Source organism: Ammospiza caudacuta, chromosome 6 (assembly GCF_027887145.1).
Source record: "Ammospiza caudacuta isolate bAmmCau1 chromosome 6, bAmmCau1.pri, whole genome shotgun sequence".
Lineage (NCBI taxonomy): Eukaryota > Metazoa > Chordata > Aves > Passeriformes > Passerellidae > Ammospiza > Ammospiza caudacuta.
The window spans coordinates 32,086,887-32,111,742 of NC_080598.1; the positions used below are offsets into that span (position 1 = coordinate 32,086,887).

General features: G+C 43.4%; 1 protein-coding gene across 2 annotated transcripts in view; it reads right to left on the reverse strand.

Moving 5' to 3' along the window:
- The window catches only part of SMOC1 (SPARC related modular calcium binding 1), a 127,839-nt gene that overhangs the window by 10,560 nt on the left and 92,423 nt on the right, over positions 1 to 24,856 (reverse strand). For both annotated transcript variants that reach the window (XM_058806822.1, XM_058806821.1), the window contains exons 8-11: positions 16,669 to 16,861; positions 15,519 to 15,601; positions 11,663 to 11,768; positions 2,274 to 2,521 (exon numbers count right to left, since the gene is read on the reverse strand). In XM_058806822.1, the coding sequence (XP_058662805.1) occupies positions 2,274 to 2,521; positions 11,663 to 11,768; positions 15,519 to 15,601; positions 16,669 to 16,861 (630 nt within the window). The remainder of the gene's footprint in view (positions 1 to 2,273; positions 2,522 to 11,662; positions 11,769 to 15,518; positions 15,602 to 16,668; positions 16,862 to 24,856) is intronic.

Genomic DNA, 24,856 nt, shown 5'->3' on the forward strand with positions numbered 1-24,856 from the left:
GGATGCAGCCCAGGACACGTTTGGCTCTCTGGGCTGGCAGTGCCCATGGCTGGGGCATGTGCAGCCTCTCAGCCAGCAGCACCCCCAAGTCCCTCTGGGCAGAGCTGCTTGGATCTGTTCATCCATAGCCTGTGTTGATATTGGGGATTGCCCTTAACCATATGCAGGACCTTGCCCTTGGTTGTCTTAAACCATATGAGATTCCCATGGGGCCACTTCTTGAGCTTGTCCATGTCCCTCTGGATCCCATTATTCAGGCATGGCAACTGCACCACTCAGCTTGGTGTCATCTGCTAATTTGCTGAGGATGCACTCAATGCCACTGTGTCATTAATGAAGATATTAAATAACACTGGTCCAGTATAAATCCCAAGGGGCACCACTTGTTCCTGATGTCCATCAGGACTCTGAGCTGTTGACCTCCACCCTCTGGATGTGACCATTCAACCAATTCCTTATCCACCTAATAAACCAACCATCTCTCTCCAGTCTAGAGAGGATTTGTGGAGGACCATGTCAAAGGCAAAGATACTCACTGTTTCTAAATTTAGCAGTTCTTATGAATAGGAAGCATAGAAAATATATCATCTACCACCTCACAACTTCACAACTTCTTAAAAAAGATGCATTACAAACTTGTTTACTGCACCTCTGGAGCACTCTCACTCACTTCTTTCTTCAATGTTAGTACCTTCTGTCTGCACTGCCCCCTGCCCTGCTTTTTAGTCCTCACCATCCTTTAACTTATCCTTTTATCTTTGATCCTCAAGGCTCATCAGGTTTGTAGTAGGTACGTGGAGCTGCATGACAGAATAAGATCAGAGCCCCTTTTTGACCACAGTCCTGTCCTCATACAACAGAAGAAACCATGAAAGGTCAAGGATGTGTTTCAGCAAACAGCTGGACAATCAGGCACACACAACAATGTCACACTGCCTTCTCTCCCCTTCATATGGGCTCAAAGTTTCACATTTTCTTTCTTCTCTCTCTTTGATTATTTTCCCCTTCCATAAACTAAATTTTGAACATCCAGTTGGCCAGGGCAGCAGATTCCAGAGAGTCTTATTGCAGGCCAAATAGCAATAAAACTCATTTGGCATATTCGTCTTATTGGGAAGGTAATAAAATTAAGGATTGCTATTTTGGTATGTCATTCCTCAGTAAGGTGCTGATGACTAAAAAACACCTCCACAGGGCTAGGGAAGCTGAATGCTTCTCACAGCGGACAAGTAATGCTATATGCTTATTATGGTAACTAAGATGTTTGCAAAGCACCTAGAAAATGCAGCTTCCTAACACCCAAATGTACTGACTCCCTTCCCACTCGTGCTAAATCTGAGAAAAGGACTAAGGAAAGCTTAAGATGGCAGAAAAAAAAGCTATCCACCCTTCCCAACTACCGTGACACATATAACAACAGCTGCAAAGCCAAAACACCTGCACAGGAAATTAGTCCCCTGGAATCTCCCTGTTTGCCTTCTCCTGCCAAGCAAGTCTGCCCACAGTCAAGAATGACTGATAATTATTGAATTTGGGTTGAACTGTTTCAATTCCTAAAATTTCCAAAAATATCAGTTTGGTTTGGGTCTCAACAGATGATGAGGTGAAGATGAAAAAAGGAAGAAAAGGCAGGAGGGTGGGTTGATTGCTCAGACACTAAACAGAAGGAAAATAGGTTATTCACATGCCTTATTTCTCTACCAATCTCAAAGTACAATTTAAGTTTGAAAAAGGGCAATAGTACAGCCCTGTGCTTGTTTTCTGAGTTGTTCTCTTTGCATCATCCACTCTCCTGCATGCTGAATTTAGCAATGAAAATAAATATTATTTTCTGTTAGTAAACAGGGTCTCCAGAGAAGGCCTGGGTCTGCTGGCTCATACATCATCCAACCTGCATGGCTGAGACAACAGAATCTTGTTAGCATGGTATTACTCAGAAGGGACCTGATCTTAACTACAGTTTCCAAGGACATCAACAGTACAAACAGAAAAAGTTCGGAATAAGTCTGGCCAAGAACTCTTATCTATTGCCTTGTTTCTGTATAGTGCTTAGCACAGAGGTCTGCGATAGGACATAGAAGATGGAGCCATAACACAAGTAACAAACTACATTTGCATGGCAGTATTTTAATCCCACTCATTTGCTCACACAAACTGTGGCACTTCTGAAATAGCTGGGAGAAAATGTAGTTCTGAATTTGCTGTAACTCAGTTTTTATTTGTCAAGTTTTTCAGTTTTTACTGCCATGCAATGAGGAAGAAAAGGTACTCACCTCCTTCCTTGCTGACTCCCAAACACCCTTTCAGCTCCTGAAGCGAGATGGACTTGTCCTTGTTGAGGTCACAGTAGTCAGTGAAACGCCGGGCACATTTCTTGGGCTTGGCTTTCTTCTTCACATAACGTTTGAAAGGCTTTAGCTCCCGCTTGTTGATGTCATTGCTGCTGTTGTTGTCCAGCTGGCTGAAATACCAGTGCACCACTCGCTCCTCTAGCGTGTGGCTGGGGTCTGGCTCAGAGAACCTGGAACAGAGGAAGCACAGGCCCCCAACAAGGGGTGCTCACACCAACACTGTCAAGCACATGCTGAGGAGCAAGAGCTGCTCAGTGAATCAGGCAAGTGCTATGCTGTGTTCAAAGTAAGCAAAAAACACAGGCCTTCCAATCTCCTCCTTTTAGCTGGACTCTTTTGAGATAGATGAATTTTTTCTAAAAATGTCCTTTAGCATTAACAAGTGAATTGCCAAGAAAATCTTGGAGTCTGATACCATCAGTAGCTGTGGTTCTCCTCATACCAGTTGCTGAAACTCTGTCTAATCCCAGAATGATCCTCATTAGAGGGCAAGAGACAATTTCCTTGGTCCTTTTGGCCTTTGGGCTTCCATTCAAATTACCAGCAAGAGACCCATGAGTGTCAGCTGTTGTGGTAGTTTCTGTGACAGTAACATCTAGCTTCAGAAAGGGAACAAATTAATTTCATGCAAGACACACTCATTATTTGAAAATGTCCTTGGCAAGATACAATATTCTTCTCCCTGGATCTGTTTACATAATCTGAACTCATCTACTGTATTTTCTGCATTTTTCATGCTTTTCACATACCTGATATACACATAAGAGTTCCACAGAAGATAAAAACCATAAATCCATTAAAAGCAGTACTACAGAGCTGGCAACTTCAGTTTGTTTCATTTCTTAATCATTGTGGTGTTACAAGTTTGATGCTATTTGACTCATATTTTCCTTCTGTAGACAACAGTAATATCAGAGAGGAAAAGGAGAAAAAAAGGAGAAAAAAAGGAGAAAAAAACAAGGAAGAGCAACAGCTATAGACACAAATACAGAATGCTGCATGTCAACCTCATGCCATCACTGAACAGGTACTGTTATGTCATACCATTTAAGCAGTGTTTGGTGCTCTGCAGCAGCAGTGGGAAAGGGGGTTATTCCTCAGGGATACTGAGAACCAGGGAAGAAACTCTTTCTAAGCCAGTCTGTCTTTTCTCCGTATGATGAGCATGCCAACAGAGAAAGGTGAAAAGATGCTGAAATGAGGCTGAGGCCTGAACCTTTTTTTCCTCCAAGAATAAGGCATTTTAGTGCATGGAAATTAGTGGATAGGTAGTCAGACATGCTACACTGGCACTGTTTGCTCTGACTTACTCCAGTAAACATATCCAGCTGCGGCATAAATTCCTTCCCCAGGAAGGAGAGAGGAACAGTTGCCTACTGCAGGCAGCCAGATTCTGGTGTGAGTTTGGAGCATTCTAGCTGATGGAGAAACATGAACCCAAATACCCTATAAAATGTTCTCCAAGACTGCTGTTGACCTTGTTTCAGAAACTAGTAGAATCTATACTTATAGAGTCACTGAAGTTTGGGGTTTTTTTTGTTGGCAACTAGGCGAGAGAAAATTCTTTTGACTTGTTGGTGTGATGAGTTTTGCCTTTAAAATGCAGCTACACAGCTGAAAAATACCCCCTCACACATGGTACCCCTATGGTAAATTAAATCATTTGTGAGGAGGACTCTGCAGCATGCAGAAAGCAAGAAATGGAGTTTAAGTGAAGAACTGAGATCTTCATTAACCTTTTCTGGCTTTTACAAATAAGGATAGAAATCAGAAAGGTAGCCCCTATCCAGAGATCCTTGTAACAAGTAAACACACAGTACAGAGAGGCAGATAAACTGTATAACATTTTTTCCCAGGGTTTTACTTAAAACTGTTTTCTTCATTTAATTCTTAACTGAGAGGCAGGCTGGCATTCAGTCACAGCATCTGGTGAATGTACAATGGGATAAACACTGTGCAGGAGGAAGAAGGGGTTAGGAATAAGCCTGCCTTAGTTGAGGAACCAAAATACCAGGCAAGCACCAGGAATCACCTATAGACAAGCAAAAATTGCAAAATTCCCCCCGTCCACCCAAAGTTAAGGAATTGTCCTGATTTTCTAAACTGCATGCATTGACCAGGATGACAGGAGAGAACAGAAACACATCTTGTGTCTTGTATTTATGACATTTATTGCCATAGCTATTGGTCTCTCTCCCTTTCGGAAAGAAGCTGGCTATCATTTGAAGACGAGCATGTTTCCAACAGGCTCAGAGGAGTTCTATATTGCCAGGGGCAATACTCTGCCTTTGCTGAAACAGAAGGATAAAACCTGAGCTCTTGCATGTGAGACTGCCCTTGTTCACACCTTGGCTTGCCCTCATTTACTGAAGGCCCACAACTGGAGAGGCAGAAATGGAGAAAATAGCAGAGCATCTTAGAACCAACAGCAGAAAGACAACAGACAAGAGCTTTTCACTACTGAAGAGGCACTCAGAAGCAGGATTTTAAAGTGCCTCTTTTCCAGGGGCACACCAAGGAGGAGCTTTTATGAGTTATCAAGAAAGGCAACATGGCTCTCTTCAGCACTTTCACAAAGAAAATGAGGGACATTCACAGGCTAACACAAATACATTGACTCATGAGGTGACACTAAATCAATCTTTGCCATTACAAACATGCTGAGAGCTCAAGCTGAAAACTGCAGCATGTTTATAAAGCTAAAAGGAATTAGTTTAATGGCTATGACTTTAGGAAAAAGGAAGATACAGCCATTTCTGTGTTTTTACCACTTTCTGTTGGCTGGTTAACAGAACTGCAGTTCCTGAGATGGCTGGTTGCCTGCCATCTCTAGTTATCACCCAGACTGCCAGCACAGGAAGCATCCCCATCATCTCAGGGTGGCCATATATCCCTGGCTCATGAAATTCCATGATACACTACAGAAGGATGAAGTTGCAGTACTGTATTTAACTACCTTGACTTAGACCACTGCCCGTGCAAGGCACTCAGACACCACCCATGAAACATGAATTAATGCAGCTACACAGCACTGCTGGGCCACCTAGCTTTGCTGATGTGCCATGACACCAGCCATGCCTGCCGGCTCCGCGCAGACAAGTCGGGGCTCTGACTGCCCTGTGAGCACACACTTGGCAGTATTCCAGGGGACTGTCCCTCCACTTCCTCCCCATACTATTCCAAGGGAAGAAAATCAGCCCTCAGATATAAACTTCATTTATTGGTCCACCTCTCATTCAGACCATAAAGGAATCAGAAAAATCAAGACAGAACAAAGCTGTCCTGTACATTCTCAATTTCCAACATCTCTTGCTCTAACTCCAATCACACTAAAAGTCACTGAATTCCAGCACCTTGCTTCAGTGCTGTAGCAGCTTTGTAAAACACAGTAGGAACTACCAAAATGAAGACAGCCTTCTCATGTTGACTGCATTACAGCTGTACTTACTTTTCTGCCTAATTGTTCCTCTTTAGCACTCTGTGGCAAAACAGTCAGTCCTAAAGAATGAGCACTAATGAAGAAAGGAGGTCTGTGTAAACTGATTTTCCAAATGTAACCTGCTGTTGCTGGACTGCTTTTGTACAAAAGCCAGGAAGTTTAGCTCAGTTGTGCAGCATAAGCCCACCAATATTCCAACAGTGAAGAAAAGCATGGTCTGTCATTAACAGACTTAAGACAGCAAAACAGCTTTCTAAAAAGTTTGTTGGCATCAAGTATAAAGTCTTCTCCAAGTAGGCTCTTGCTCCTCCTTCTGTATAATATTCTAAGAGCTCCCTTATAGCAGAATATTTATTTCTTAGGTCACTCAGAGATATGTGTGTTAAGGTACAGCAACTTCTAACAATGCTATCTTCCAGATGAGGCACACCTCCACAGAATGCCTTCACATCATCTGGTGTCACTGAAGAACACAAAGAGGCTGTGCAAAACCATGGACATACACTTTTTAAGCTGCACTGAATGCTGGAGAATGACTGCCAAAATATCAAACAGGCAGCTTGAATCTGCACTGTGCATGCAATCTGTAATGCTTTTCAGCCCTCAAGACCCCTTGCAAAAGGAGCAGTTAGCTCAGTGTGAAGGAGCAGGGAAGCAGGGGAGGAATAGAGGCTAAAGTATACAAGAGCAGCTAATGTGAGACATGACTGCCCTAAAGAGCCATGTACAGTGTGCCATCACATTATGCTCCACAGAACTGTGCAAAGTATACTATGTGCCACTACATTTTACTAAATAAACTGAAGTCCATTCCTACCAAAGCTGTCTTTTGCTCCCTGAACACTTTCAGCCCCACTGCACAGGCTGCAATCTCTGAAGTATCCATCAGGCACCTGTTTTGAAGACTTAGAAAATCTGTTCTTTTGTACTGCAAACTTTATGTAGCAACATTAGCAGCTGAGGCAGAAGGACATAAGGGCAGTAAGATCAGCCCATCATCTAGCTGGACTGCAGAGCCTATAAACCAGAGGGACCTATTCCAGGATGAAAGAACACTGATGGACAAGAAGCTGGTATCAAATGCTACAGAGTAAAGAGAAAATTAATTAGTCCAGCTTTCATTCCCAACACACACAAGGTATGTTTGTGGTCAGGATGTCTAAAGGAGTTAGAGCTGTAAGTTTGCATGACTTGTAAGCATTTTGCAAGGATATATACACCCTGCTTGGTGCTGTTGCTGAATGAACAATGGATGGAGTGTGACTGACCCCTCCAGTCAAAGCCCATGACAGCATTGATGATGACCACCAAAGTGCCAGCACTACGCATGGAAAGCAATGAGTTTAATAAACTGAGGTAAAATTCAAAATTGTTTTTGCTCTGCTTCCATTTCTTACTCCCATTTTTTTGTCCTTTGCAGTTGCCTAAAGTTAGTCTGTAACAGTGGAACATGGTTTGAATCAGAGAGGATTACTACAACGGAATTGCAAAAGGATCCTGTATTTGTTTCATTATTCCTCCTTTCCTGTAGCCAAGGAATCAAGAAGCCAACAAAAAACTAAACTGTGTTCAGATTAAACAAAAGGGTATTACCCAGTCCAAATTAATTATGGGAAATGCATAGTTCCTTTACAGTTAAAAGTTATCTCCCCTATTACAGGCCAGTTTCTTTCTCTCTTCAGGCTAAGTTGTATATGAAACATTATTCTGAACACCATTTTTCTGAAGATTGCAGGATAAATAATTTAGAGGGTTAAAAAATCGCATCCTTTCATTCCTCACTGACTGTTCAAAGACCCTCCTCTTATATGAACTCTCCTGTATCTTTAATTAGGCTAGAATTTCCATAAGAGGACAAAGGGAAGTTGGTATCCAACTTCAATTGAAATGCAATAGGAGTTGAGCATCAACTTCCCTGCACTGTTTAGAAGTGTCCATCTTTATTAAAACATGGATTGGCTTCAGAACACCCTAGAGATGTGCTGAGCTGTGCTTGCCTGCTTCAAACTGCTCAACTAGAGCATGAAATGGAACCTCAGAGGCATTTTCTGGAGTACTTTTGGGGGCTATTACATGGGAGTAAGTGGCAACTGTAAATTAAGGGACTGATAGCTTCTGTGTTACATGATAAGTAAGGGTGGCTGTTGTAAGCTGTCCATTTACCTCAAATTCCACAGGCAGTAATATGTTTGCTGATAATGTAGCAACCCATAATGCACACATTTTGGCAACTAAAACTCATTTCTGAATTGGCAGGGACCAAAGAGAATTTCTCAGATAATGGAAACCCAAGCTGAGATTCCCTATGATCTAGTTTAATTTAGGTCCTCTGTAATATGACTATATCAGAATTAGAAAAGAGACTAAAATGTACTAAAGCTAAGTCTAAATTTTTAAGTGCTGTTCTTATTATATAGTACTCACTTGTGAAAAATTTCAACAATTTTTTTTTTCAGTAAGGATACAATGTACTGGCTAATAAACCAATTCTCTACAATTGCTCCCTTAATTACTTTGAAAACATACAGTAACAAGATGTGTCTTGGAGTTATAACATAAACTTAAAATTAAGAATGAATTTTACCAGAGATTTTCTGCTTCAAAACTATAAATGAAGTCTATTTGGCTATTATGCTGTAATATAAACCAGGGCCATGAGGAAGGGAAGTTCTCATCTCATTTACATTATTTACATTATTGTAAAGCAAGAGTAACTCAATTAAAGTCAATAGCTTTGAACTTCCTTAAACAAGACAAGACCTATAAGGGAATACAAGGTTGTTTTAAGCATGCCCAGTTTAAAAAAAAGAGTGTTATCAGGTTTTGTTTACATGGCCTGAAAGAATCCAAGCTACTGCCTCACTTTCCTGCTACTACATTGTTTTTGAGGGCAACTTAGCACAGCTCCATGTAGTATTTCAAATGCCAATCTCTAATTTTTTCCCATGCTTCTCCCTCATCATCCCACTCTCTCTTCCTCCCCCCACCCCCCTCACAAAAAAATAAAAAGCTAATATGGATATTAATTGCACAGACACTCAGCAAACACAGAAGTTTTCACTCACATATCCGGATTCAGACCAAAGGTAGCAGGGTAATCTAATCTGATTTCCTTTGTATCACAGTCACAGAATGTGAGTCAAATTATTCTTGGGACCACAACTCAGGTTTGACTAAAGCAAGTCCTTCTGAAACATATCAGGCCTAAGATGTAAGCATTAGACAGAGGGAATCAGTCCCGTCCCTCATGGCTTCACTCTGGCTCGGAACTGCCCTCGCTTTAAAGAAATTTTGATCACAAGTTTGTTTATATTCGGTTAATCACGTTCTTCCCTGCTAGACTTAGGAGCCTGCAGAGCCTTTGTCCCTATAGGGATACTCAGATTTTACAAAATCAACTTCCAACCTTTTTTTTTCTTTCAATACCCTAAGGATGTCTGAGCTCCTTAAGACTCTCACTGTTAAGCTTTTTTAGTACTGGACACTTTGGAAAGGCTCTTCTCTTCCTTTGGTCCTTAATTTTAATATTGATACTAAAGATGCATTCTGTATGTCTGTATGTACTGGCTACCTGGGCACACTCTGGCTCATGTTCAGCTGCTGCAGACCAGCTCTCAGGTCCTTTTCTGCTGGGCAGCTTTGCAGTCACTCATCCCCCAGCCTGTAGCACTGCCTGGGGCTGTTGTGAGCCAAGTGCAGGATCTGGCACTTCCCTTTGCAGAACCTCATACAATGGCCTTGCCCCATTGATCCAACCTGTCCAGATCCCTCTCACCCTTCCACAGGTCAACACTCCCACACAACATGGTGGGATAAGGGGACACTCAATCCCCTTGTCCAGGTTGTTGAAGGTGATATTAAACAGGGCTGGCTCCAATACTGAGCCCTGGGGAACACCACTTGTGACTGGCCACCAGCCACTCTCTGGGTCCAGCCATTTTTTACCCAGCAAAGAATACACCTGTTCACACCATCAGAAGCCAATTCTTAAAGAGAGAACTCAGGATATTCCTCACCTTGGGACTCTTGGGAAGCCAGACTCACTGCACAGAGACAGCTTCCCAACTCCACAAACACGTATGAAATATATACTGATAAAATTTTTATATAAATATCAAAAATTCCCTGAAATTACTTTTTTTAAAAAATAAAAAAGGTCTCATCATGGCCTGTTGGGTTGGAAAAGCTTGACACGTTATTTGGGGTACATGATTAGTCTAGCTGAGGCACATGGAAAATTAAACCAGAGCAGTTATCTGAATTTAATCATGGCTGTGGGCCGGCAGAGTATTTGGGTGGTAGCAGTCTTTTGCCTTACCAAGGACAGCCTGCTAAAAGATTTAATTTTCCCCCCTTACAACTGGGCTGCTGACATTGGAGTGGAAAATAAATCAATGTGATGACTGTGTGAAGAGCTGGGCAGTGAAAAATTCCACCAGAAAGGCCTCTATTGAAAGCTGGGAAATACACAAAGCTTGGGGAACATTAGGAAGCGAGCCTGCTGGTTTATAGAAGCGCAGTGGGGGCATACATCCCCGGTCTCTGCAACATTGGTTTATATTAAGCTTTATTTTAAGAGTGATGATTACATTGGCTGTGTTTCAATCCCAGTGCCAAAGATGCCAAATAAATATCAAATACTCTCCAGGGCTTCCCACCACCCCTACCCGCTGCATTTGAACCATGCAAATTCGACAGAATTGACATTGGAATGCTTAAGTCTGGGAGAGAAGGATGTATTTCCCATCCTTGGGGCATTTTTCATCCTGTTTATATGAATACAGACATGTTAGGCACATAGCACTAATTCAACGGGTTACAGAATATTCAGCATGTAAGCACACACACAAGTCACTGGACTGATTTGTAAGGTCTAAATGTGAAGTTAAAACCATATGAGTTCACTAGTAGTCCATACTGAAGCCAAGGGACACAGCCATGCCACCCAGGACCTTGAATAGTCTTGAGCAGTTAAAAGATGGCACTGATTCCTTCTCCATTATGAAAGAGGAAAGCAGGGGATCAACATTACTGTCAACACATTGGAGGAATACCCATACAAGTAACATTTGTGCAGAGGCACTTCCATCTCCAGACCCGGGCACATCAGTCATTGTGCCATCCCTGCAAGCTGCCCCAGCACCGACTCCTTTTATAGTCAGGCAAATCCAGGGGAGCCTTGCCTAGCTGAGGCAGAACAGCACTTTTTAAATCCATCCCGGTTCGTTCGCAATGGCCTGGCCCGAGGCAGCGCTGCGGGGATCTGCTGTTACCAGGCAGGAGGGGGAGACACAGCCTCAACTCTCCTCCAGTTCCCCAGGAACACAGACTGCTGCCCACCTCTTGCAACAGGCTTGACCTGTTGCTCCTTCCAAAAGGGGTGGACACGCAGCTGGTCAGAGGGGAGGGCCATGAAAAACAGCTCCTCTCCTCATCGGCAGGCTGGCTGCAGCCTCACAGCAAAGCCACAGCGCTGGTCCTGCCAAGAATTGGGTTCACATTCTTCACTCCCTGTGGTAGCCACTAGGCCACACTTCAATCCATTTGCATTTTATTAGGTCTTTTCATGCACCAAGGGACAAAAGAACAAGCCATTTCCTCCCACTGTGCTCTCATTTCACACTTCAAATGGGCTATACTAACCTTTATGGTGGAGCAGCTGCCAGGGAGGAGGAGCGGGAGGAGGCAAGCAGAGCTAGGATGACAGGACAAAGCAGCCTCAGATCCTCTCTCAGCACCTCAGATCGTCTCTCAGCAACCCAGAGGAACCCAAATCAGTCAGAGCAACACCTTTCTCACCTGCCTCCACCTCAGGGGCACCCAGAGCTCTGCAGTCACCTGGGTCGCATTCAGCCGTGCTTTCTGGACTCACCTCCCACCCCCAGTAGGTGCTGCTGAGTTAATAGCCTGTACCATGTCCGTAGTCAGAGCGTCAAGTAAGCTGGTAATAAATTCAACTTTCTTCCCTTCTGGGCAGCCTGCAGAAAGAAAAGAGAAGGTTTAATGCAAGAACACACAGACTAGTCCCCTACCCCAAATCAGCAAGGATCAGTCAGAACCTCTTTTGTTTTTAAGACAGCAACAACCATCAACACAGTCCCTAAGGAAAGGCAGAAGAATCCCTCAGTGGGTTTCTCTGTGTGGCAATTTGTCCTGCCGCTTTTGTCCAGGCACATGCAGGGTAATCAACAATATCTGGCAGGAAGACTGTGTGGTTAGCTTTATGGTCTCACCCAGCTCTCCACCAGCAAAACCGCAGGGATGCGCAGGAAGTGCCTGGCAGACGGGAGTTCCCATGGTGACACTTGCAGAGAAGTTTACAAAACAATTCATTACCTCCTGGATCACCTTCTGAGGCAAATGTGGCTGTTCTGAAGCCCTAATTGACAGATTAAAGAATCCCAGAGCACAAGGCAAGGTCTGCTGCTGCTCTCCTCTTCAGGCACAGAAAGCATTGCCTGCCAGCGCCTACCACAATAACTCATTCTTCACATGATCACTCTACATAGGAAATATGTCAAACTGAGTTGGTATGTGGTTGTCACCTCCAGTCACTGCTGGCTTAAGCAGGACAAAGTGGGTTGAAGATGAGCTTGGTAACCATTTCCATTACTTAGTGCTGAGGCTGTCTAGTTCCCCACTATCATAACCATGGACTGACAGAACCTTCTATCCTCAACAGTGCCAGCCTGTTACAATTAAACTCTCCATCTCCTCACCTTTAAAAGGCAATCTATGCTGTTTACTTGCTACTTAAAGTAAGCTTTATTTACTACCCCATGAACACTGTGACAACTGTTCTAGCCTGGAACAGACTAAGCAACAAGGAACCAAGAACAGGCGTGCCTAATTTCAACACACTATTGTCAAAACTTGTCCAAAACCCATCACCTGCCATCCAACTGTCTCCTCTTGATGTGACAGAGAAGCCATCACCACATCCCTCACCTCTTTCCCCAAACCACCATGCACTACCAATTATTCAGTTGATTACGGCAGTAGATGTCAGCACACAGCCTCCCACAGCAACACAGAGCAACGCCAACACTTTGTGCTCTTCTTGAACAAGCAAAGAAGAACATGTACCACAAACAGAGCACCGGAAACTTACTGTAATCCCTTGACAGCTGAAAGCAGCTTGCAGACTGATCTGACAAAATCCCTCCTTTGCAGTAGTACAGGCTCTGTCCACTGCAATAGCTAACCAACAGTCCCTAGCCTGTCTCCATATTCTGTACACTACACACATGCACACCCCTCAGCAGTCACTTGGCATATGATCCAGAAAATGTCAGCATTGTAATGGGTAAGCTGCTATTGCAGCCAGAGTAGACCACTCACTTAAAGGAGCTTTTTGTTGAGGTAATGAAAAGGCTGAAGAACTATTTGCTACAAGTCATCTCCCTGGGCTCCCAGCATCTCACCATCTGCAGGAATTAGCAGTTTGCCATTTGCTATGTATAAGCAACATTTTCCTTCCTTCTTTCTTTTTTACTTTTGGCCACAGTCATGACAGGTTGTGAAGAGAGTATGTGTAGGTGTGCAAGGATCTGAACTTATGTCTTTCCCACCTGGGCCTCTGCAGGGTCTCTTCATACAGGCCAAGAAGTGCACTGCTGCAACACTGGGAGTCTAAAAAATGGGCAAACCTCTACAAGAGGAATAAAGTAAGGGGTCTCCCTGACAGAACCGAGTGCAAATGATGCAATCAGTCTCAAATTAAAGCAAGAATTTTTCTTGACATTCAGTTCTGCTAAGAAATGAGAGCAGGGAAAAAAAAAAGAAACATTCTCTCTCATCCCCTGAGTTCTGGCTCATCAGTAAATTTTTGCATACAAGAGCAGCTAATCAAACAAACCTCAAGATTGCATAAGAAGTTCATGCAGCACAGCATTTCTCAGGCAGACAAACCAGGATCAGATCCTCTGTCTCCCCATCTCTCCATAGACAGGGATATTTTCAGTAATAGGAATCACAGAATCACAGAATATGGCTAGGGTTAAAAGGGACCTTAAAGATCATCTAGTTTCAACCCTCCTGCTAGGGGCAGGGTTGCCATTCACTAGATCAGGTTGCTCAGGATCCCATCCAGCCTGCCCTTGAGCACTTCCAGGGATGGGGCATTCAAAACTTCTCTGGGCAACAATCATACCAACTAGTGCAGCCAAACAGAGCTTGAAGTTTACAAAGGCACAGAAAACTGGCTTGAGCTGAGAGGGCAGCTCTCCTGGAGTTTGTTATTGGGACCAGACTGCTAAGCTACAGAGCATCCCATGTACTCTTCTGCACCAAGCAGCTCCTGTCCCCTTCTCTGGCTTCAGTGGAGAAGGAAAAGGAGAAGGGAAACAAAACCAGTCTGTCTTCTTGAGATCAGAAATAGAGTCTCAAAGAAAAAGCCAAAGTACAAAGAATTTTTGCAGAGGATTTCTGAAGAGGCGGGGAAGAAGTGCAAGGATAGGTGGTAAAGCAATGGGAGTGGGGGATGGGGAATCAAGGATGTAAGGTTATTCCATTTTACTGTGATTTCCTAGGGAAATGAGCTTTAATGTAATCCATTTAGCTGGCTCCCCCCATACCCCACAACATACTATTTGAACCAATTGGTTGATTTCCTTTGAATGTGAAAGGGAGGCAATAGGAAATTTTTACACGACTTGTGAAATGAGGAGCTGCACAGAAGACAACCCTGCTGAGGGCAGAGTTTCTAAGCAGAAGGGTCTGGGGTCTGAAGCCAGGAGCCAGCAGGACAACAATTAGGAGACACATGAGGCAGATCTGGAACAAATCTCATTTCCTTTGCTAACCTGCTCAGGAACAACTCACTTTATGGTACCCTTAGAACATTAAGTTGATCCAGAGTCACCAGCTACTTCTGCAGGATTAGTGGTGTCCATCACCCCCTCATGGTGCAGAGGGATCCACTGTAGCTTGTGTTTTCAAGCAGTTCTCATCCAGGAGAGTGCTGGGGGTTGACCTGTCAGTGAAGGCCCTTCACTCTGCTCCTTAGAAGGGAGCCAGAAGGAAAAAACAGCACAGGCAGGTGGGATAGCATTTTTAAGAGCTGCACTGACACCAATGCCCAGCACGTGTTCCTAGCAGAAAAGAGGTAGGCAAACAGCAAATTATGCTTGCCACTCTGTTAAGAGGGAAAAACAGAATATAAAACAAGGAGCAGTGGGAAATAAAACATATTCCAGGCAGAAAAGGAGGAATAAAGTCCAGCTAAATGAGAAGCCACCATTAGATAAGGAACCTCAGTACACTGTGAGGGTTGTTCTGCCTGCTCCATGCAGTCAGTGAAAGGGAGCAAATAAGAGCACTAATTGGTAGTTGCATCCTCTTCTGTGACTCAGGGAGCATCAAGCTGCTGAAAAGCCCTGCTAAACAGAAAGGATCTTGTCCTGGTCAGGCTTTAAGGAACATTCAGTGTTGAGCCCATTCTTCCCCCAGGGTATCTCCAGGCATCCTGGTTTCTCTCCAGAAAATTCTAATCCCAGAAATGTTTTCAAAGGGCAGACAGGCAATAAACACACCCAGGACAGACCCAGCCTTTTCCAGTTCACTGCTGAAACTGAAGGTGATCTTAAAAAACCCCCACAGAATAAATCCCACGGTAAAGCATGCACTGTGAGGAAAATCCCCTGTCTCCTCAACAATATTCTTGGCCTCTTAAGAGTCCCAAGGTGGGACAAGGTAAGAAGGCAGAGAAAGGCTCTTGTTCCTCTAACCTGGAAGTTCTCTGTCCTTGAAGGGATCATCAATCTCTGTGCTCTTCGATCTGGCATCGCTTTCACACACTGGGGTCTCATACCTGAAAAAGGAGAAAAGCAGAAGCTAAGCTATGTAACATAGCTTTAGTCATCACATAGTCACTAATCACAGACTATTCTGAGCTGGAAGGGACCAGCGAGGATCATCGAGTCCAACTCTGAAGTGAGTGGCCCATACAGGGATCAAATCCACAACCAAGCCATTATTAGCACTATGCTTTGATCAGCTGAACTAATCTCAGGATCAATGGCTTTTGCCTTGTCTGCTCATTGCAGGGAAAACCAATAAACCTCCAGAAGAAATACCACTCTCAAGCATCTGACTGTTTATGGACAGTCAGCAACAGCAGCAGAAGTGGAAAGAGAAAGAAGAACATACTTTGAAGTCCAGTACCAGCTGTCAACTGAAACCCACAAACAGCACAGGACCCTCTTCCAATTCTTGTAGGTTTAGGCTGAAATTTCTTTTCAAAGCTGTCCATACTTTGCAGAATCACTACATCTAGCCAAATTTAAGTCCCAGCTCTTACTGGCCTGTTTTTGCAACTTGACACCCCTGCAATTTGTTTCCAAACTCCAAGTGAGAAAATGTAGTTTCAGGTAGTTTCAAGACAGGGAGTGACTGAAAAAAAAAAATCTCTCTCTCTGTTTTAAAATCTAGGCATGCACAAAAAGCAGTCTTCTAATTCCCTACTGATCAGGATTCAAGTGGCTGCAACATGGAAGTATAAAGCAGATGATAATGCAACAAAGACACTTGTCTTTTCACTGCTCATGCCCATAATCTATACTCTTAAGCAAAGCCCCCATTCCTTCTACCTCACAAAAGCAAGCCAGAAGAATAAAAAAGGCTGCTTTGTATGAATACTTTAACACAGAGAAAAGTAAGGACAGAAGTTAACATTCACCAACTCCTATGGAGAGGATAGAGAGGGAGCTACACAGTAACACTCAACAGGGAACACCACATACAGCATTGCTTGCTCTAGGGAAAGCAGTGTAGAGCTGACTGCTCTAGGGTGAGGAACCAGTTTCATATTGCAGCAGTATTTTTTATATCTCATCTTCTTCAGCCAGGCACCTGCCCAGGCCTGCCTACAGCTCTCACCGTGTGGAAGTACCAGGCAGGGGACGTCCCGTGTCCACCAGGACACACCAGCAGTACCCAGTGGACTGGTGGCACTGCACTGGCTTGTAAAGTCCTCCAGGGGCGCACTCGGGGATGACGATGCCCTCCCGGGGATTCTGCCTGGCCTCCTCCAAGGCGCTCTGCCTCTCCTGGTCACAGGAGTGAACTTTTTCTGGAAGACAGAAGGGAGGTTGGAAGGGGTAGAAAAAGGAATCAAATCAAGATCACTTTGCTCAGGTCAGTGGGATATGGGTATCCTTCACATCAGGAGCCCTTTGTGTCTGTTTCCTTCTCATCAAACATCAGTATGTCTACATCTTCAGGGACTGAGGAACTGCTGCGTTGAGAACTTTCTCCTACATTTAGCTGTGACACAACAAGATTATGGACTGAAGACATTGATGGCTGGGTGCTCAGGATGCCAGAAACAGCAGAAAAAACTCTTCTTGATCACTTAGGTTTTGGAAATGAACTGTCAGTAAAAATAATTCACTATTAATGCAGCCATAAGGTAAGCATTTCCCAGATTGTTTTTGCAAGCTGAGAGATTCTAAACTGTGACTTGTATTTTCCAGTTAAACAAAGGATGCAAACACCCTGCCCTGCCCCTCTGTCTCTTTCTCCAGACTGCAAAACACTCCCCCCTCGTAATATCACCTCTCCAACATGATACCAAGAGAAGCAGGTTGTGTTTTAACACAGATTTACCCAGTGCAGACAGCATCTGCACACACCTCAGCAGGGAACAGAAGGGGATATCTCACTCAATCCCCATTGCCATCAACTCTCCACTGTTGTCCTCACCTAGAAAACAAAGGGCACCCAACACTGCTTTCTACTGAGCGGCAGGTCAGGCCTTGTGCCTTAGGAATACAGGAAAGGCAGTTTCCAAAGGTATTGTCAAAGAGAACAGTAGTTCTGTGCATGCACCAAAGAACAGGAAGAAGCCCAGAAGTGGCTTCTGCAGCCAGCCTGGCACACAGAGCCCAAGCACTGCCCACAAAGGGGTGTAGGGTGCATGGACACTGCCAGGCTGCTGCCTCTCACATGGACCAGCCATCAAGGGGCAAGAGAAGCACAGAGTACCTGCACGATGATAAGACTTATTTGGCTCAACAGCCAGAAATTTTCAATTATAATTCTTCGGGTATTCTGGCCTTTTGACAAGCAGAAAAATGATTTCAACTTTGTAAACTACTGAAAGTATGACAGTGAAGAAAAGAAAGCAATCAAGACAGCTGAAAACACATCTAAGTCTAGGGTAACAAAAGACAACAATCTAACTCCTAACTTTTATCCTTAGGAGAGTGATGAAAAACAGAAGTAGGAAAAACAGCTGTCCTCTTCTTCCCTAGCCTTCCTCTCCCCTGCAGTTTACTGTGGTTTTAATTTTATTTTTATAAATAGGCCACAAGACCTGTAATTCCTTGCGACAGCCAAGAGCTACCTCAAGACTTCAATACATAAAACTCTTCCACTGACCAGCAATGACACCCTAGGTTCATCCCAAATCTGAAGATGTTTGCATCATCAGCCAGTGGACACAGCATAACCTCAGCATCCTGCTCCCGGGACTGGACTGCACACAACTCAGCACACACAAGGCTCAGGTTCCCTCTATTTTGCCTGCCTGTTGGTACACCTTGTATTTTGGTGATAAATTATGCTGTAGAGAGAGTAAGTTTTGTTCCATATTTGGGGAACAGAAGGGTTGCCAATTTACAGCTTGGTAGCAGCAGATACAACAAGAAACTCCAGCAGTTCTGCACATCATCACCTGAGTTAAGCATGCCTGGGTACCAGAAGCATTTTTACTGGTTTCTAATTGAACTGTAGCAGCTGAAAGAGTCTCAGAGACCCCAAAAGGTCTCACTCTCCTCAGCATTTCAGACCACTGCCAAGGCTGGGAATGTGAAGGCACCTGAATTTTGCCACATACAAACCCATATAACAGAAACACAGAATTAAGTGTCAGTAAGTCTGACTCAAGCAAAGAGAAACTTTACTGGGAAGGAGCAGGAGGGGATAAAGTCAACAAAAACTGAAAGGGAACTCAAGCCACAGCTGATATTTAAGCTCACTTCACTTTGCTGACAGATTTCACATCTGAGAAGACAAAGAAGAAGAGGAAGAAGAAGAGGAAGAAGAAGGCTGAAAAGGAGCAAGAAAACAGGAAAAAAGAAAAAAAGAAAAAAAAAAGAAAAAATAAAAAGAAGACTGTTCCCAAGATGTTCATGGACAGAGAAGTCACTGAGCCAGAGGCCTGCTGGTTCACTAACAAACCACTGACATCAAAGGCCCCACTGACCCACAGTCTGCTGACAGCAATTCACCTCGGCCATCAGGTGAGGCAAATCACTCAGGCAGCTTGGGGGAAGCAAAAAAGCAGGGGCAAAATTTTCTGTCATCGTTATATTGCAAGCAAAAGGAAGAAAAACTTCTGCTAAAGAGAACTACATTCCAGGAATTTTTCTATCTAAATCCCAAAAGCTTCCTGAGTGCACAATGTCAAACCAAGATTTCTCAAGTCCTTTGAGTCTTGCAAAACTCTCAGTAAAATTACTCTGAAAAAAATACAGTATGTGCTAGAACAAAGAAATAAGCTATTGTTGTTGAAATCAAGAGAAAAAAATAATAAATTCCTTTAATAAATTAGTATGTTATTTTACATGCATTTGCAGTTAGGTATGCAAATTACACAGAATAAATCTACATATTTACACATTTGTGCTATGGCATAAAAAATCAGAAAAATTCTCTGCACATATTAACAGAAATTTGTGGGAATTGAACGGTCACATTTACTACCAGAATACATAAGTAACTGGTAGTTGTTTCTGTTTGCAGGCTGTTTAAAGGCTGAGTGAAACAAATCTTAGAGGCTTTGCTCAGTTGATATCAGACAGATGTAATGATGCAAAGTCTGTCACCAGCATTGAGTAGCCCCCCATTAGCAATGACAGTGGCACAGCTGAAGTGTCAAGGAGATCATACTTTACTCAGTTCTAATGTACATCTAGAAGTAGCTGCTATGGAAGTTCCTCCCTGCTTTACAGATTTCTACTTCATCTCATTTACATGATGGAGAGTCCCACATGGCACAATTCTTCTCTGAACCCCTTCCAGATCCACCAAGCCTTCCCTGAGCTGGAGGAGATCAGAATAGCAAACACATTGACTCTGACAACAGCCCTGTGGAAATTTCCTTCAGTGACATCTGTCTGCTAAGCAGAATGTATTAACTAGCACTAGTTCCCGAAGAGACTCCTCCAGGCTACCACTCCAACAGCACTTAATTCCCTCAAAAAATAAACATTCATATTAACATTTGGGTATTCAAAAGCCAGCAAAATCAGCTGGGAAATCCGCACCATCAGCTTCCCTAGTGTGGGACTTGGCATGAACTGCATGCAGCGTCACCCTGAAAGACTGGCTGATGGGTAACAAAGGGATCATCAAATGCTATCCCAGCTCCAAGACACTGAAGTTCTCCTGTTCCAGTCAAACTGCTTACTGGAAACTTTGCTGTTGTTGCCAAGGCCAGGTTAATGGAGAATAGAGAAAACCTATGGCAAAGCTAGAAAGTTTAATGCCAGTTATGAAATTAAGCTGTCATCTTAGAAACCAGAAATATATTTATTATACATGCAGGGTACTTAAAAGCCTATTCCTGTTAATGGGAGTTGCAGGCAGAGTAAGAAAGCTTTTCCTTCGTTGCCTAAACTAAACTTTTCTTAGAGAAAGAACATTTAAGACAGCAAGTAAGTGGAACAGAGTCTTCCTAAAGCAAATAATAATATTATGCCCATTTATTTATTTATTTTAAAGGCACTGTCACATTCCACTGCCATTTGCTGCCATCCTTGCTTTGACTTGACCATCCGCAAAGAAACGAAGTAACACTTGCCAGCTTGCTGCTGCTGGGGAGTGAAACCTTTGTGAGACAGCAAATCTAGATTACAAATCCAAATTACAGAAAAAAACCCAATAGGGAGTGTATTCATACACAAAGAGAAGAGTCATTGGCAGAAATATCCATTTTACCTCAACTGTTCAGCTCTAAAATGCTAACTGTTTCGTCTTATTCTTGACTGCTTCTACCACTAATTAAAACATATTTTTAAAGTACTGTTTCTGAAGCCATGAGCTATGGCAGGAAAACAAGGCTTGGACATCTGCAGTTGCACATTATTTATGCAACAATTTTGCCCTAGTAATGGCCTTCTGAGGAATATCTGGTCAAATTCATTAAAAGGTCTCTCATTCCTGGTCTCTTAAGTACACACATTCACACATGCATTTAATGTCTGCACAATAAAAATAAAAATTATGGACAAAGTAAGGGACTTATCTGACTGTGTAATAAACTGTATGGTTATTAAAGAGATGGGGTGCTTGTTTACCTCACAAAACTGAGAAGAGAGGGTGTGTGGTGGCACCTAGCCAAAGGCTTGTGCTTAACAGTTCTCATGCTCACCTTGCAGGGCTGGGTGCAGCCACTTGGGATGAGGCAGCCCCCCCCCAGCTGCTCTCCTGACATGGAACAACCCTCACTGCCACCAAAGCCAAGGCACCAAGCATCATTCACCATGGCTGTGAAGATGCTGTGGATAACTATGGTGGGACATAGTGACCATTTGCCATCCAACCACAAAAGATTATTTTTTGGACTTTGGTCTTCTGCACCCAAACCTTTTCTCCTTAAAAGAAGAGGGAGACTGTGGCACCAAAACCAACCACCTTGGAGAGATTCCTACACCCTTAAGAGACAGGATTCTGTCTTCCAAATCAGGCAAAAGAGAGGGTCTAACCTCCCTCTATGCTTCTGCCTGGCCCCAGTGAAGCCATGTGAACAGCCTAACCCCAGAGCTACAGGCTGTACCAGGCAGGGCAGATTTCCTTCTCTTTCTCTCTCTCTCCCTCATTTCTTTTGACCAGAAATTCTGTCTGGACCAGCAAAACTTTTCCCATGGAATTCCCACAAAAAGCTTTAGTTTTAATGAACAAGCATTCATCACAAGGCGAGGAAAAGGTCTTTTAGAAGAAGAATTCTTGACCAATCCCCATTGTTAGTGCTGCAACCTCATTTAGGGACCTCATTTCAAAAAACTATTAAAAAAAAACTCTCAAACACATCTCTCCCAAATTTTTTTGTTCAACTCCCAACTTTCCTCTCAGTGAGACATTAGTGCAGCATAGAACAAAGGGAAGCAGCATGGATATCTAGTGCCAAGTTTCTATTGACCTCCTGTGCCAACCCCAACACGAGGTCTAAGTGTCTTTGTGCCTCAGTTTTCCTTTCAGTGAGGAAAAGTGTTTGCCTGTCTCCCAGAAGAGCTTAATTCAGACAGGGTCAAATTCTTATGTGTCTTTACACTGCTGTGGCAGAGAGCAAGAGCTTTGAACCGGTTATTTTACCATAGCATGTACATCAGCTTAAAGTTGCTTTTACATTGTTTAAGGAAGCTCTAATGTGAACAGGACCCAGGTCCACTCCAGGAGAACAGGTACCTCACGCCAGTAGGAAGCTTACAAAAGCTGTGGGCAGAAAGCAAGTTCAGCACAGGTTACCTCAGCAGCCCAAACCTGCATCCTTCCCTCCTCAGAGGGGAAAGAGCAATTGAAAAGCCTTAAGTACAGACATGCACAAGTGCTGGCAGGAGTAGCAAAGCAATGCAGTAAATAGGCCCTTATTGCCTGTCCCCTGAGCAGGGCTGTGGGTGGAGGGAGAGAAACAACCCCTTCTGTGTTTACTGGGAGCACAATAACAGCTGAGCAAATACGGCCCATGGGGATAGCATAAATCTCTCCACACCTCTGTTAGTCATCAGTACTGATAGCCACTCCACCCTGTTCTGTCTGGGATCATGGTCCCTCCAGAGTTTTCTGGCTAACATGAAGGTAAAAAGAAAACAAACCTTGCAGGTGTTCCCATACTGTACCAGTTGAGCAGCCTTTGCTTTACCTTGGTACTCACTCAATTTCATTTCTCAAGGCACAGGCTACAGAGGTTCATGTTCCAGTGCTGAACAATGCAAAGGTTTAACAGGTGGGTTATAATTTTCAAAAATGCATTATTCCAAGTGGCTCATTAAACTTCAGCTATCCAGGCTGACATGCTTCCCCTGCCATTTTCCTTCTGCTCTAGGAGATAAGGCTGCACTGCAGTCCCACCAGTGTTATATGAGAAGTCTATTCAGTATCTACCCTCTAGCTTGCAAAAAGGGGGACTGGCTGAAGGAAGCACCATCTCACAGATTAGAGGAAACTTAGTGAGGGACTTTCTCATGCACAACTTATGCTCCTTTTTCAGAACCTGTGGACATTGTGCCCTGCCCAGCAAAGAAAAGTGGGCACTCCACAGGGTTCCCAACTCACACAGGAATAAAGATACACACTTGCACATCTTGAAGCCTGTCAGTTGAAAGCTACCTGTCCTTGCAATTCTAACTGAACTGCTTTTCAAGCAGGCCTTTTACTCTTTATACCATCCCATCTCACAAGCAATCAGTCACACAGTCCTAGCCCTCCCAGAGCTATAGCCAGACTGGCTGAAGGATGGCAGAAAAAGAACAATACATCCTGCAAAAAGACCTGAGAATTAATCATGTTCATATACAATGCATTAGAGGTCTGACTAAATTCTGGTTCATTAGAGCATGTTTTAAGTTGCATCATTCTCATAACCAAATGAGGAAAATGTAAGCTACATACAATTACTACGAGATAGCTACCTAACACAGCAGGTTAAGAAAAAGATGCTCTTCAAGACAAGAGGTCTCAGAAGTTCTGAAAGCTACAATGAGACTTGTATCAAATTAAATGACCACTCCAATGCAACAGATTGAACTTCAGGAAGGAATTCAAAGTCACATTGATAAATGGTTTTAAATCAGTGTGATCACAACTTACTAGTACAAATCATAACAACCAGCAAGAAGAAATCCAGCACATGGGGAGGAAATTACTGGCGAGACAGTCAGACTTGGAAAAAATGGTCAGCAGCTTAGACCACAAAAAAAGTCATGACATTGCAAACAACAACAAAAAGAATCAAAACAGGTAAGTCCAGCCATGGAATGTAATGATGGGGGCTTCACATAAGGAATGGGCTCTAAGTACTGGTGATCCTTATATCAGCTCTGTGTACAAGCCCTGGGCACTCTGAGGGACAGGAGGACTGTTTGGCAAGAGGGCATGGGAGAGCAAGGGGAACAGGCAAAGGTCTACAAAACTTGATCTATGAGAAAAGGCTAAAAGAATTCAATTTGTTTAGTCTAGGGATGACATTCAGTCTTCTGAGACATAAAAGCTGTTCTATAAGGAAAAAAAAGGATACCATTGATATTTTTTTTTCATTCCCCATGGGTAGTTCAAGTAGCAGAGAGCTTACTTGGAGAAAGACTATTTAGGTTTGATATAAAAAAGCCCTGATGATTAACTGTTCATTCATTGGAAGAGGCAGTGGGATCTCTGTTGCCAGATTAGGAAAAGGTTACATGCGTCAGAGCTGCTATTATTTGGATATGACCCTGGGTTAAAACAGGGAAAGAAAAGCACACAAAGTCCTCAGGTCCTTTTTTTCTCTCCTCTTACAGGCTGAGAAGCTCCAGCAGATCCTCAATGGTTGAGGCAACCTTTTTACTAACACAGACTAAAATCCTGAAGATATTTGATCTAGTTTAAATTTCCAGATTTTGGGGTCTGATCCCCTCTAATGCACCTGGCCTCCATATCCTTTATGACAGCTGTATTTGTGCAGTACCTTCACAATGACAGCAGCTTCCATAATCCGAGCAGAGAAAGTTTGGCATCAAAATGCAGCCTCTTCACTTCTTGACATCAGAATGGTTCCTCAGCAGTAGAAAAAACTCAACCTTAGACACTGCCCTTGTCATTTTGAGACAAAGCGACACGGTCTGTGTTTTTTCTTCCCTAATGCCTCTTTTCCATTTCATGTAGTTTCTAAGCACTGTGAGCTTGTGGAGTACCTAGCTTTGACACAAGCCACCTGTCTCTGAACACATTCGTTTTCCCTATACTCCTTTTTCACTGCACTCTTTCCACACTGAGGAATTCTGTTCAATAAAACAAAAAAAGTAGATGTTTCCACTGGAGCCTTAGCATTACTGGGAAACTTTTTTCACTTCCACACCTGTTTTTAATA